The sequence below is a fragment of the Mytilus trossulus genome, chromosome 8 (genome assembly GCF_036588685.1).
Source record: "Mytilus trossulus isolate FHL-02 chromosome 8, PNRI_Mtr1.1.1.hap1, whole genome shotgun sequence".
Classification (NCBI taxonomy): Eukaryota; Metazoa; Mollusca; class Bivalvia; order Mytilida; family Mytilidae; genus Mytilus; species Mytilus trossulus.
The window spans coordinates 14,345,577-14,359,263 of NC_086380.1; the positions used below are offsets into that span (position 1 = coordinate 14,345,577).

The 13,687-nt window shown below is 31.4% G+C and overlaps 1 protein-coding gene across 1 annotated transcript; it reads left to right on the forward strand.

The window, feature by feature from the left end:
- Positions 1–8,575: 8,575 nt before the first annotated feature.
- On the forward strand, positions 8,576–10,779 carry LOC134727375 (uncharacterized). The gene is made up of 3 exons (XM_063591751.1): positions 8,576–8,657; positions 8,992–9,312; positions 10,730–10,779. The coding sequence occupies exons 1-3, from the start codon at positions 8,591–8,593 to the stop codon at positions 10,777–10,779; spliced, it is 438 nt and encodes a 145-aa protein (XP_063447821.1). The 5' UTR covers positions 8,576–8,590.
- The last annotated feature ends 2,908 nt before the right edge of the window (positions 10,780–13,687 follow it).

Sequence of the window (13,687 nt, forward strand, 5' to 3'; positions counted from 1 at the left end):
AATATGTTCCTGCTGTTATTCAGAACTGTTTATACTGGAGAAAGAAAATGTTGTACGATTGTCAATGGGACAATTCTGTACAAAGGAACCAAATTGACACAGAATGTAACAACTATATGTCACTGTACAGACTTGTAGTCTATTGAAAACTGCTCATTACCCTTCCAGTATCCTGAAATCAGTTTGCCATAAAACCAGTATCAACCAATCATTTTGCTTTAAATGTTCTGTACCAAGTCAGGTCAAAATCAGTTTTTATGTACGTTGGCGTTTGGTTTTGTTGCAGTTAAGTGTATCTGTTGTTGAGTTGTTTTTCACTTATCGTTGATGTGTTTCCCTCAGTTTTGATTTGTGACTGGAATATGTTTTTGTTTAATCGATGTATGACAATCGAACAATAGTTTACTACTGTTGCCTTTTTTACAGGTAATAACCGCCACTGAACAGTCTGATAAAAAATTGAATAGATCTTTATTTAATTATATCTATCTTTATTGACTGTGAGCAAATTGTATAAACTGAATTTTCTGCTTTGAACCGGTCTGAAAAATTAACTAACTGAAACACTGAAAATAGTTTATAGTATAGATTTAACTTAACAATTTTTTGTTCAGCATTTAGAACACTTTCGATTAGAATAACCGTTTTATTTCAAAGGAGTAGGTCCGATTTCGGCCTCAATTTTTCAAGTACATTTTTTACAGATTTTATACACTTTTTAAACACTCAAGTGTCTATTTCACTTGATTCAATTAGTTTATGTGAAAGATTTTAACTTATTAAGTCATTTAAAACGCTCCGATTCAAGCTAAAATATGTAAAAATCTATCAAATATGCCAAAAATCGTCACTTTTCAGATGGTTTTTGTCAAAAAATAAAGTAGCCGCATCTGTGTTCATCCTCAACCTTTTCATATATTATGTATTATCATCAAATACAACTTCCATTTCAATATTATGAATGAACAGGAATGCGGCCACTTAAATTCAGACGGAAACCGTCTAAAATGTAACTACAATGCTACAATTGTGAAGATTTCAGTAATTTAGCATGTCTTAATGATGCTAATACCCGATATATGTGCATTGTATTGTAAAAAAACAGCCCGTATTTATGTAGCAGAAGCATTCTACTTTTCAATAAATATCTAAACGATTACATTTCCACAATTTTCCTAAACTGCTATATTTTGGGGCCAAAAAGGGGTCTTACTGAACCTACTCCTTTGAAAAAAAAGATTACGGGATACACTACTAAAATATACCATACGACTATCATTAAGAAGTAGAACGCCAAACCGTGTTGTAAATAGTCATTAACGGTACTATATTCAACCCCATGCTGTGAGATACTATGTGTTTACAACCAGAATAAAACTGTATGTAAACTGTTCTAATAATTAAAAAAGCATTTTGCATTACTTTGTTTATAGAATAATCTTAATCAGATATTATAAATCCGAGAAGTTATTAAACATTAGATCCTAACCACATCAATCGAGGTCGTTATGTCCGTCATCGCTCAGTCCTGTTCTCAATCCTTCTGTGTCAATATAAAGGAGTAGGTAAGATAGACAATCCTATAATGTATGTTCCCAGCTTAAGATAAGGTTCACCAGCATATTTAGAACTAAATAACGGAAACGACACCAAAGTGTCAATATAAAACCAAATAGACAATTACGAATAAACTAAATCACACAAACAACGAAAATAAAATTGACAATAACAAATCATTACACATAAAACTGAGGGCTGGAAAGTTATTGAGGCATTCAAATAGACGGTATATTGTAATACGGAAGCAGTTATCCGATCCGTAGGTAAATTCGTTGAATCCCTCATGCGTGTTAAATTTAATTGGTAATATGTCTAATTTTGGATGTTTCCATTCAACGAATACATAAACATATAATTGTAGTTACGACAAGTGGAACTATCGTAACTGACTTTTGACACAGGTATTCCAGGGCGGTCAACCAAACCATGATGCCATTCGCAAAACGTACATCCCATAAAGATCAATTTTGTCTTATAAATTTTCTAAGATTATACACAACACATAGCATATTATTCTATTGCAATAAAAATTCATAATTTCAAATACAATGTGTGGATTTAGCTTACTAAGTCCTTATATTTGTATAAAATAACATTCGTTTATAGTGGAACATTGTTTTATCAATGAATTAGCTACAATTAAAATTTGCTTGCTAGTCCCTCTCTGTGATCACAAATAGATAACTCTGGCTCATTTCTCAATCAAACTATCATGAAGGGAAGTAAATTCATGCAGTTTTCATTCATAGTCTATTTCAAAAATGATAAAAAGTTCTTTATATTGGTATGTACAAATTTTAAACGTTTCAAATTTATGAAATTATATTCGTACATCAATTGTTTTGATACATCAATAACAAAAACTGAAATATATTGCATTGATTCATTTTGTAATTATTCAAAATTATATCAGAAACCTAAACATAATTATAAAAAAATGAACCTGTTAAGGGGAAACAGTTCTCGTATAACTTTTTCGAATTGACAGATAATACCACGGAATGTCACTCATCATACAAATGGCACATCCATATAATTAATTAACTGCGCAATCGTGCCCCACCTTCGATGATGATTCTGAATTATAAAAATAATTAAAAGTTGTTAATCTATAGATAGTGAAGACTAATGAAAGCTAACCCACTGTAAAAATATTTTTTGCACTTTTTTAAAAATTCCTCAGAAAAATTCTTGAGCCACTTGACTTTCATAGCTCAAAATTAACGTTTTTACAGAATATTTGAATAAAGTAGTTACAGATTATTCGCTTCTCAAAGTGTAAACGCAATAGAAATCGTATGCTTGCACAATCTTACCGAAATACGGATTTAATTAAGTCCTAAACATTGTGACATTTCTTCGTTTATTTTTATCGAAAACCGGTTTAAACAAATCACAAGTACGTGTTAAGATCCGACTAAATACCTATTTTCCGATATGGTGAGGTAAAATTGTGTTGAACACAGAACTACACACCGTGTGTATGAATGGACATAAAACAAAGAACAACTTATAGTCAGCCTAAGTTATTTAAAACATAGAAGTGATATATGTATATCAAAACATATCCCTTCACTGCAAGTTCAAGACGTCTTTATAACCGAATTAAGCAAAATTCACTACAGTATGTAGATTATATATATTATATATATTGTTGTGTTTTTTTATTTGGTCGGGTTGTTGTCTCTTTGACACATTCCCCATTTCCATTCTCAGTTTTATATAAATAAAACTAGATAATATAAATTACGATGTCAAATTTATAGCTTATCAATTGTTCTTCCTGTTTAAAGTAAAGAACTAATCTATGCAATTGTTTTGTTTTACAATTAAACAAGTTATTTCAGCCTTTTCTTATTGTTCATACATGTATACAATTTCATAATCATTTAGATATAACTTTGATTTAACGATACTGATTTGTAAAACATGGGGGAGTTCCTTGACGAAATTCATACGGTGTATTTTTTATGTGAAACCCTGTTATCTGTTCCATGCCTTGTTTGTATAAATGAAATAATCATTACTAAATCTTGTCTACCATCAAAAAGCATATTCTTATTATCCAGTCCGATCTGACGTTGTTGTTTTGTAGATGGCAGTTTTCTAAAAATGTCCAGTTAAATAGTAATATATTTTTAAAAGATTACATGTATTTATTAACTTTTGCAAATTTAATAAAGATTGATTGATAAATTATTGGTATTTAAATGCCACTCGTCAGCGGTACTTTGGGCTATTTTGTTGGCGGTCAGTTTTTATTGGTGGAAGAATACGAAGTGACCATAGGTCACTTGACCACCGAGGCCCCCAGATTGAATATAGGATATGATTTGTAAAAATATTTGATAAAAAGTATTCAATCCAATAAGATAGTCGCACAGAATTGAGATTACTGTATATCATATCAGACAACTAAACTAAAAAATAAATTGGGAGATACACTTATTTTCACATGCAGCTATTTAACTGTGACTGATCAAATTCGAATTATACAAAAACGTCTATGCTTTGCTGTAAATGTGTAATCATACAGTGAGATCTTCACCTGGTTTGACGAAAGTGAATACGATCTTTAAATTACCACGTCTTGTGGTCATATGAATGCGGAGTACGATTATCGTTGTCATATTTAGAATCGAAGCAATCGAAATAAGAGATTAACAAAAATTTGTACTTTGACCACTGGTAGAAGTTTTTTTTAAAGTAGAAAAATCAATACTGTAGTGTTACAAACAGAGTACTTATTGGTAAATTTTTTGATAGTATAATGGTACAAATTAATAGAGTATACATCCGAAGTCCTTTGTATATGACTTCGTCGGGTACCATAACATAACAAACTTAGAAATCGTAATGATTAAGTATCGAAACACGGTTGGAGCTGTTTAGCAAAAAAAGGAATTTGAATAATAGTCAAATACATATCAGATAATCTTTTTAAGTTTTGTTCTATTAATCTAAATTGCGTAATGTTGGCGTGTTTTATCAATAAATCAATTTCCAATTAAAATGTCTTCTTTAGAACACCTTTATCAGAAACATTTTTGCCATTCTTGTTTTCATGCCATTCAGTGGTTCTCTTAAAGACCCACATTTGAAGATATTTCCATAAAGGTCCTATTTTAAACTAAGTTCACTCTGGTGGCCATCTTAGAAGATAGATCGGTTTCAAAGTAACAACACTTGGTCAGCACCTCATAACGAACATTTAAACCTTGTTGAGTTCCATTTCATTCGGTGGTTCTCTACAAGAAAACATTTGTGTGTATTTCCTATTGGGTCCTATTAAACTAAGTCCCCCGCTGGCGTTGGTATTCTCGTTTATATTCGGTGTACTACAGTTGTTAATGTCCATGTCAGTTGGTCTCTTGTTGAGAGTTGTCTCATTGGCAATCATACCACATCTTCTTTTTTCTGTATTTAGCAATGAAAACAAACTTTTGTTATCTGCTTGATTTAAGGAAAACTTAAAATCTGCACTAGGTCTTCCCTTTGATAATACAATGACTTTGGTTTTAATAAAAGTTACCTTTAGTCTCCAAAGACAATTTGATATCCAGTTATATTTGTAAAATAGCAAATTTAGAAAACAGATCATAGCAGTTGTTATTCATTCATTTTATGATTTTGAGCTTCAGCTCTTGAGTGTTCCTCGAAGTTCCATATTTTTGTGTTTTATTTTTTTCGCTACGTTTGTTTTAAACAAACTTATCATATATACCAGGATTCAAATTGTGTATTCGCCCGTTTCGTTTTAAAAAAAGACTCATTGGTGGCGATCGAATAATCAAATGCTAAAAAGGCTAACTAAAGTACGAAGTTGAAGAGCATTGAGATCCAAACCTTCCTTAATGATTTGCTAATATAGCTATGAGGTAGAAAAGCCTAGTAAGTATTTTAAAAGTTCAAAGTTTTGCAAAAAAATGACATTTAATGAATCTGTGTAAAAAAAATGTTTTTTTTTGAAAACACATGAAGGCTTTCCTGCCATAGGAGTGCCTAAGTATTTTGAAAGTTTAAGTTTTAAAACAGCTAATTTATAATTATTACCATATTAAATGATAATGTATGTCACAAGTGCGGACTACTGAGCTGCTGATACCCTTGGGGAATTAAAACATCCATTGAAATTTTGCATTTGCGCCAACTGCATGTTGCGTCTAGAAAAGTGACATCACAACTGACATTTCGTTACTTAAGTTTTAAGATAGTTTTGATCAATTAAATAAAAGATACAAAAAAAATATATAAACATCTTTTTAAAAGGATTATAGAATTTAACTCATTGAGTAATTCCTATAATCATAACTCCTCCGAGTTAAGTTTACACTTCCTGTATGGTTTCATCGATTACACAATAGTTCATTGTAGGGGCATTGTTTAAGACACGGCGTTAAAGGTTCTTAGTTAAAAGACCTTATTATGTACTCCTTTATCTCATACAGTATGAGTTACAGAAATAGATTATATGTGTCATCATCTAAAATAACGAAATACAATTATTTGGCATCAACAGGAAATACATATTTAACATTTTAATAGTCTTATATTGTTATATATTTATCTGTTTGAATTTTCTGTAAAGATATTTTTAAAGATTTCGCTGCATGTAATACGTTCATAAAGCAGATAATTTACACGGTAAAGGTAAGCCATTTAAATTTATACCGATCCTTTAGCAGTATAAATAATATATAATAAAAACAAAAATATCTGTGCATTTAAATCAACAATTACTCTAAGTTGTAACTTGTCGAAGAGTAACATTTTGATTTATTTAATTTGGTTATTATTTAAATGGAGCACTGGTTAACGTTATTGGGCTTGATATATTGGTAATTGATAGAGAAACTGTCTTTTGCCTTCTCTTATATAGAAAAGCAGAGACATCCTGTCTGTTTTTACATTTAATTAAATATCCTTAAAATAGGTAAATACCTTACACAGATCTATACCTCTCTGAAAACTTCGTTGTCTGCTGTGTTTCTCTGCGAAAAGAATACTATAGCTAAAAACCACCGATATCAACTTAAGGATGTCTGCTGCTCTAATTTAAAATAACAAGGGTTTCATGTGGTTGCTTAAAATGAAAACAACTTTGATATTTGAACAAAATAAAGTAATAAAATCATTAGTCTCGTGTGTAGTTTTCAAAATACGAGACATTTAGAAAATGGCGGGAAAAGGGTTTTCTTCAGACTTTACTATTTGTTAACATTGGAATTGTTTTTTACCCTTGAAACCAAGAAAAAATAACAAGGATTTCATGCCGCCGGATCACTAAATCTGAAATGATCTATTGAACAGATTTATGAAGACAAAAGTGGGGTGTCGTAAAAAAAAAAATTTAATACATTTGGATGGATAAAACCTGAGAAAATCGAAAATATGACAAGAATTCAAAAACATGACCAGCAGACATCCTTAAATCAACATGCAATGTATGTAATACAAAATCGGGATAAGTACTAGTACGCTTGAAAATGATTTGTTGATGCAGCAAATAAATTATCTTGAATGTTCAACAAGGAGGCGGAAAATAACAAAGGAAGAATAACAACGCAGAAGTCGATAGAAATAATAAAGACCACAAAGGGCACCAACAAAATATAAACAAACATAAATCTACATATTACTACATACAAAACTTTAAGGTTGAACAACACAACCTCTTTGGAAGATTTCAAAGGGAATTTAAAGTCATGTAAAAAAAAAACTGCATAAAACGGTGGACAATGAAAAAACACAATTCCAGCGGAAGATATTTTGTAGTACAAATGTAGATCAAACCTTGAAAAAAACGACAATCTACAAAACGACCAACACCAGTCTTCAGATCACTACATAGACAAAAAGTGACCAACACGATCCCGGCGAAATATATCAGAGGAAAAATTAAAGCACATAAGTTGTGAGAGGGGCACCGGAAGAATCACAAAAGATAACAGAAAGACAAACACCAATCTAGAAAATAACTGCATAAAAAAGAAGTGAATAACACGACTCTTGTGGAACAAATCAAAGAAAAAGTTGAAACTCATAAAAAAAAGGGAACCTGAAAATTCACAATAGAGAACAAAAAGACAAACGTCAATCTAAAAAATATACTTAAAAAACTGAACACGAATCAACTAGATCCCGACGGAAGACACCAAAGGAGGAATATAAACTCATAAATCATAAATCTATGAGAACAGGCATAAGATTAAAATATAACGAAAAGCCAAAAAGCACTACATTAGAAAACTAAACACGGAACAACCCGATATCGATGGAATATATCAACTAAAGATCATTAGTCGATTAAAGCAGGCACAATACAAAGAGACATAAAAAATTTAAAAACAAAACACCCAGCAATCAGCTTTCAATCACAACATTAAAACTGAACAATTCAATGTCAAATATACATAAATCTTTCGTGAGGTGAGAAAAGGAAAACATATGAATATTTCAATTCGATACGAAAAGGCTAGCATTTAACAGTTCCATGAGGTACAAAATGATCATGGTAAGAATTGATTTTTTAAAAATCGAAATGGTCGGTACGAATTTAATAGATAAGCATTGAATATAACACGATCCCCTTCACTAGTTTTTAAGTGTTAATGTCTTTTGAAAAGTTGATAGCAAATTAAAACCTCTGCCCCTTTAACAAAATTGTTTAATTTGTATTTCATTGTTGGATAATTGTTTACACCTTTAACTTGAAATACGTGATAATGATCATTTATGATATTATAACAAATGACTGACATGACAGCGCCTTGTCTTTTATTTGCATTCATCATATCAAAAAAGGCAAACAATATACGGGTGTGTCCGTGATATTTAGTATAGAAAAAATAAATCTTGTAATGGATTTTCATTGGAAAAAGTGAAATAAATCTTGACATAATTAAATGCTTACTGTTGAAATGCAAATATTTAATTTCAATTGTTATCATAATAACACATATGTTAAAATTTAATTGAATAAAAACAAATTGATCTTCTTTTTACTACCAGTGTATTTATTGAAATCAGAATGAGTACTACAATATTTGTCGATGTGTTATTGGTGTTGCTGGTTATGGGACGAACTGTCATGACAAGTAAGTTGAATATAAGATACAATTAACTCGATCAAATATGATATGGGAACTGGACATATAATTAAAATATGTTTAAGTATAATAATGGTAATGTAAACAGTTTCAATTTTACTGCACTTGACGTGCATTTTGAATACTAGTGTCTAATCAGTGCTTGATGCTGGAGAGCCTTACCAGCTAATAAGGACTTAACAATTACACCTCTGTCTGTCTGTCTGTCTATCTGTCTGTCAGTCTGTCTGTCTGTCTGTCTGTCTGTCTGTCTGTCTGTCTGTCTGTCTGTCTGGGTAAGCAGATATTGAAGTATTCAATGCACGAATATCTTATATTTCAGTTAGTTGGAGTGTAGTGAACAATCCTGTTATATTTGGGAGAGACGTTATATTAAGGTGTCATGTAGGTAATTTAGATTGCAATGTTTCCGGAACTGCGCATGATACACGACAGTGGACCGGTGGTCAACATTACAAGTTACTTTGTGCGACAGTAGGCTGTACAGATCCAAAATATAAAATGATGACAAGAAATATAAGTCACGACTTTGATTTATTGATCCGAAATTTTAGTGAATCTGATCTAGACTGCAAATACACTTGTCAGTGTGGACATGAAGTGAACACGACCACACTATCTATTGAACAGAACAAGTTTATTTGTGAGTATACCAGTATTTTCTTTTGTTCTTGGATCAAAGAAAGCTGATTATCAAACAAGTTTTAAAATAAAAATAAAAGATAGCAGTGTTATGGCTTATTAACCTCAAACTAACATAGATAACACAACGTAAATTACAGAAACTATGCGTCCCCGTATGGCCTTTCACAAATTCAACAGATATTAAACAAATTCACAAGGTTGCAAGCAGACGGAAAGCATCAGTTTTGTCAAAATAATAAAGAATAAACAGACATATTACAGACTTTTCGTTAGATATAGATAGTAAATAACTCACAGTTACTTGAAGATATTGTGCAAACCAAAATAACCTTAAATGAATACGGATCTCGCATAATCGGATTGTCTTTCACCAAATCTATCATTATGCAAACAATTGATGTAGTTTGGAAACAACTTTTATTTTATTATCTATACAGCCAATCTTCAAAGATCTTATTGCAGATTACAATCGATCATTTGTAGTATATACTGTGGATTCAGTATTATTTGTTGGACATATTGAATACAAATTTTCATTGATTTCGTGGTAACCAAGGTACTAATTCCAATGTACAACGAATAACAAGTGTCCTAATAGAATGTATGCAGACCTTGGCAAAACCAAGAAATAAAATATCTACGAAAAATGCAAGTGTTTTCCCAAACCACGAAAATTGATATCCACGATAATAAATGCATCGCAAGTAGGTCATTAACGAGACAATAAAATAGTGTCACAGACATGTACGAAAAACAGTCAATAATAATGACATTAATTTTATCCTATAAGATGTTCTACTTTGTTATCAACATATATATTTTTGCATTCATTTAATTGTGATTTGAAAATAATTTATTGTAGCTTTTCCGGCTGTAATAAACACGGACAGCAGTTATATAACGAGTAGGAACCAGCTACATATAGAGGTATCACTCGATAAAGTTAACCCAGTACCAATCTGTACAACGTTGTATAAGGTAAGCAGTTTAGAAAACTATTCATTATATTCATATGTATGCTCCATTTAAGGGCATTATGCTTTCTGGTATATGCGTTAGTTCGTCCGTCGGTTCGTTCTTTCGTCCGTCCGTCCGTTCGTTCGTTCGTTCGTCCTTTCATCCGTCCAACTTCATGTTAACATTTTTGGTCGAGGTAGTTTTTGATGAAGTTGAAGTCCAATCAACTTGAAACTGAGTACACATGTTTCTTATGATATGATCTTTTTAATTATAATGCCAAATTAGAGAGTTTTTTCCCATTTCCAACGGTCAATTGAACACAGAAAATGATAATATGGATGGGGCAGCGGTGTACTGGCGACACATATTCGTTTACAATGTTTTCGTTTGTATCTGTTGAACAAATAAATATAAACATCATGTAGTTTATTCTAAAATTACATATTCATTTCTAGGTGAATTACTGAATTATACATCAAAGGAGAAAGGCACCAACACTGCCTAATAAGAATTTGCTAGTTAGAAAAATAAATTTACATAGTCTTTTTGTTATTTAGTTATTTCGTCACAATATTTTTGAACACCTATTGTACATATTTCAGAAATATAAGTTGTTCTATTTTTTTTACAGGACAAATTAATAGCTGAAGCAAATGTTACCAAGCTGCAATCTTATAGATATTTTACAGACGTGAATGTGTCATTTACATTTCCACTGCAGGAGTTTGGTTGCAGCGGCAGTCTGCAAATTGTTTGCTCACTATTATCTTACAACATAACCGTTTACAATAAAAACATACAATCGTGTCGTGGTAAGTTAAGATTTCCAAAGATTTTTAAGGGTCTACATTTAAGGTGCCTTTATATTTTTCACTTCAACAGCATTAATGTAAATTTAATATAAATGAATTCATATACACTACATATATTTATTCTGTTGTAGAGCTGTCACTGACTCAGACGTACTTATAGATATAATTATTTTCTGTGACTGTATGTTACATTAATTTGTAGGATCCTTTGCTATAAATAATTAAGCTGATCTGTAACAATAACATCTCCATGCCTTATATTTCATGTACTGTAGTACGCCGCTAGATTAAAACTGACGAGGAAAGGCAACACAAGGCCACTGAAAGCTTTATTTTTGTAGAGCCCAGATGGTCGTGTGGTCTAGCGGGACGGCTACAGTGCAGGCGATTTGGTGTCACGATATCACAGTAGCATGGGTTCAAATCCCGGCGACGGAAGAACAACAAACTTGCGAAAGCAAATTTACAGATCTAACATGGGTTGGGACGAGTTGTATAATTATATAAATATAATATATATATATTAGTGACTTTCACAATCATGATTATAATTGAACGTGCAAGACATGATAATTACCCTGGTAACCCCAATGCCATTAATAAAAGGAAAATTAAGAATTATAGTATATGAATAGGTTTACAGTTATCAAATGATAAGCAAATGATCTATTCGTACTCCTTATTTATGTTGACAATTTGCATCCAACACTGTCATTGCATGACTATGTAATTTTTTTTCCCTTAGAATACGACGCATCCTTTCATTGGCATATTATACCGATCGCAGCATGTTCTATCCTTCTGTTAGCGCTTGTCTGCACTGTGTACATTAAACGTAAGTGAAATAAGAATACATGTACTTTATACATGATAAACTTATTTAATTATTAATTGCGTATTGAAAACAAGTTAAAAAAAGGAAAGATAATAACAATGGAACAGTCTAAACGCATACGTCATATTGACAAAGAAAATTTAACCAAAGACTGAGCATCAAAAACCCAGGTGCCTCGGAATTTTTAGTAAAGAATGCTTTTAAAGTTGCATCCATCATGTGGTTCATGAAGAGTATGAAATTGTTGACGAGTTTCATACAGTTACTAGTAGGTGATGATAAATGAAATAAGGACGGGACTGTGAATCAACAATGGCAACATATCAGTTTTAATCTTTGACATAGAGATATACAACGTCTGTACCTTGTTAAATACATATTACCTCAATATATAATATTCTTCTTCTTAACAAACACAACTTTCTTATTGGTTGTTGTATGCTCAAAAGACGATACATAAAGTTTAAAAGAGTACTATTTTTCCCGCAGACCACAGCAACCGGGTATTTCGTAATCTTTAAAAAAAAAAGGTAAATTACTTGAATACAATTTTTTAATTTATTATTTTCAGGAAAACACAGAAATAATGATTCTATTTTGAATCAACAACAATATGAAAAAAGATGCGTACCAAGGAAGAGTGATTCGTCTCAACATTTTCTAAATGCTAATTAGAAAAAAGTAACATGAATGAGGCTAAGCTATTCAATATATGACCATTAGTTATTTATTGTTTGTGAATTATAGATATTATCTTTTCTTGTGGGTCTCGAATTCTGCAATATGATTGACTAATTTCCCGGTGTCTCCTCGGGTATACCAATTTACGAAAATGTCCCAAAAATTACAAAAAGATGCAAAGATTTAAAACAGTAATTATAAACAATACTTCCTAAAATAAGATTGAAATGACAAAAACTGTAGTATTTAACAATGGCATCAATATCGGTTTTGAAAAAGAACAATATTAAAATGGAAGTTCATCATAAACTTTTTTCAACCCTACACCCCGTTAGAGAAACGCTCGATAAGAAATACATTGATTATTGTTTTAATTTTGTTATCTGCTGCGCCTGATGGTTATGAATTTCCAGCATCGATGTAAAAGTCAGGACACATCCGACTACATCAAAGTCACCAAATCTGTCATTTTTTCCGTTTGTTGTAATTGTCGCTGTTGTTTTCACATCTAGTTTCTTTTCACCTGAAATGTCATACAGTTTAATTCAACGGTTATTTAATCTTAGTTATGGTTCTTCCCATCGCTTATAGTTATATCACCATTCCCAGTTTCTTCTTCTTTTTCTCGTAACACGTCGTTTGGACTTTTGAATTTAACAGCGACGTCACAGTCACTTAGGATATTCAATATCGCCGTCCAATTGTTTGAGGATATGTAATGAAACTTACTTGTTTTGAATTAAAATCTGTCTAGGAAAGACAATTAGCACGATACAATAAGATCATCTGGTAGTCTACATATGACAAAATTTAGCTTGTTTGCTATGTTCACTCTCCTATGAGCTCGCGGCTAATAATTTGTATATTAACTTGTAGCAATCCCGATATTTCATGCATATAGGAAACGATGTTTATAAATAAATAAGAACATTTTAATATCAAAGAAATAGAAATATGTAGCCTTGTTTGTGCCAATTTTTAATTACTAGTATTAATAAATATTTGACAAATACTAGTTTTGTGAGTTTTTAATTGACAGTAAAATATAAAATATGGAGGTATGAATGTTAACAAGATAACCATTC

Excerpts from the sequence above, each read along its gene's own strand:
- LOC134727375 (XM_063591751.1), top strand. The coding sequence starts at position 8,591 with ATGAGTACTACAATATTTGTCGATGTGTTATTGGTGTTGCTGGTTATG. Across the intron at positions 8,658-8,991 it reads GGGACGAACTGTCATGACAA|TTAGTTGGAGTGTAGTGAAC; the intron begins GTAAGTTGAATA and ends CTTATATTTCAG. Across the intron at positions 9,313-10,729 it reads TGAACAGAACAAGTTTATTT|GTGAATTACTGAATTATACA; the intron begins GTGAGTATACCA and ends ATTCATTTCTAG.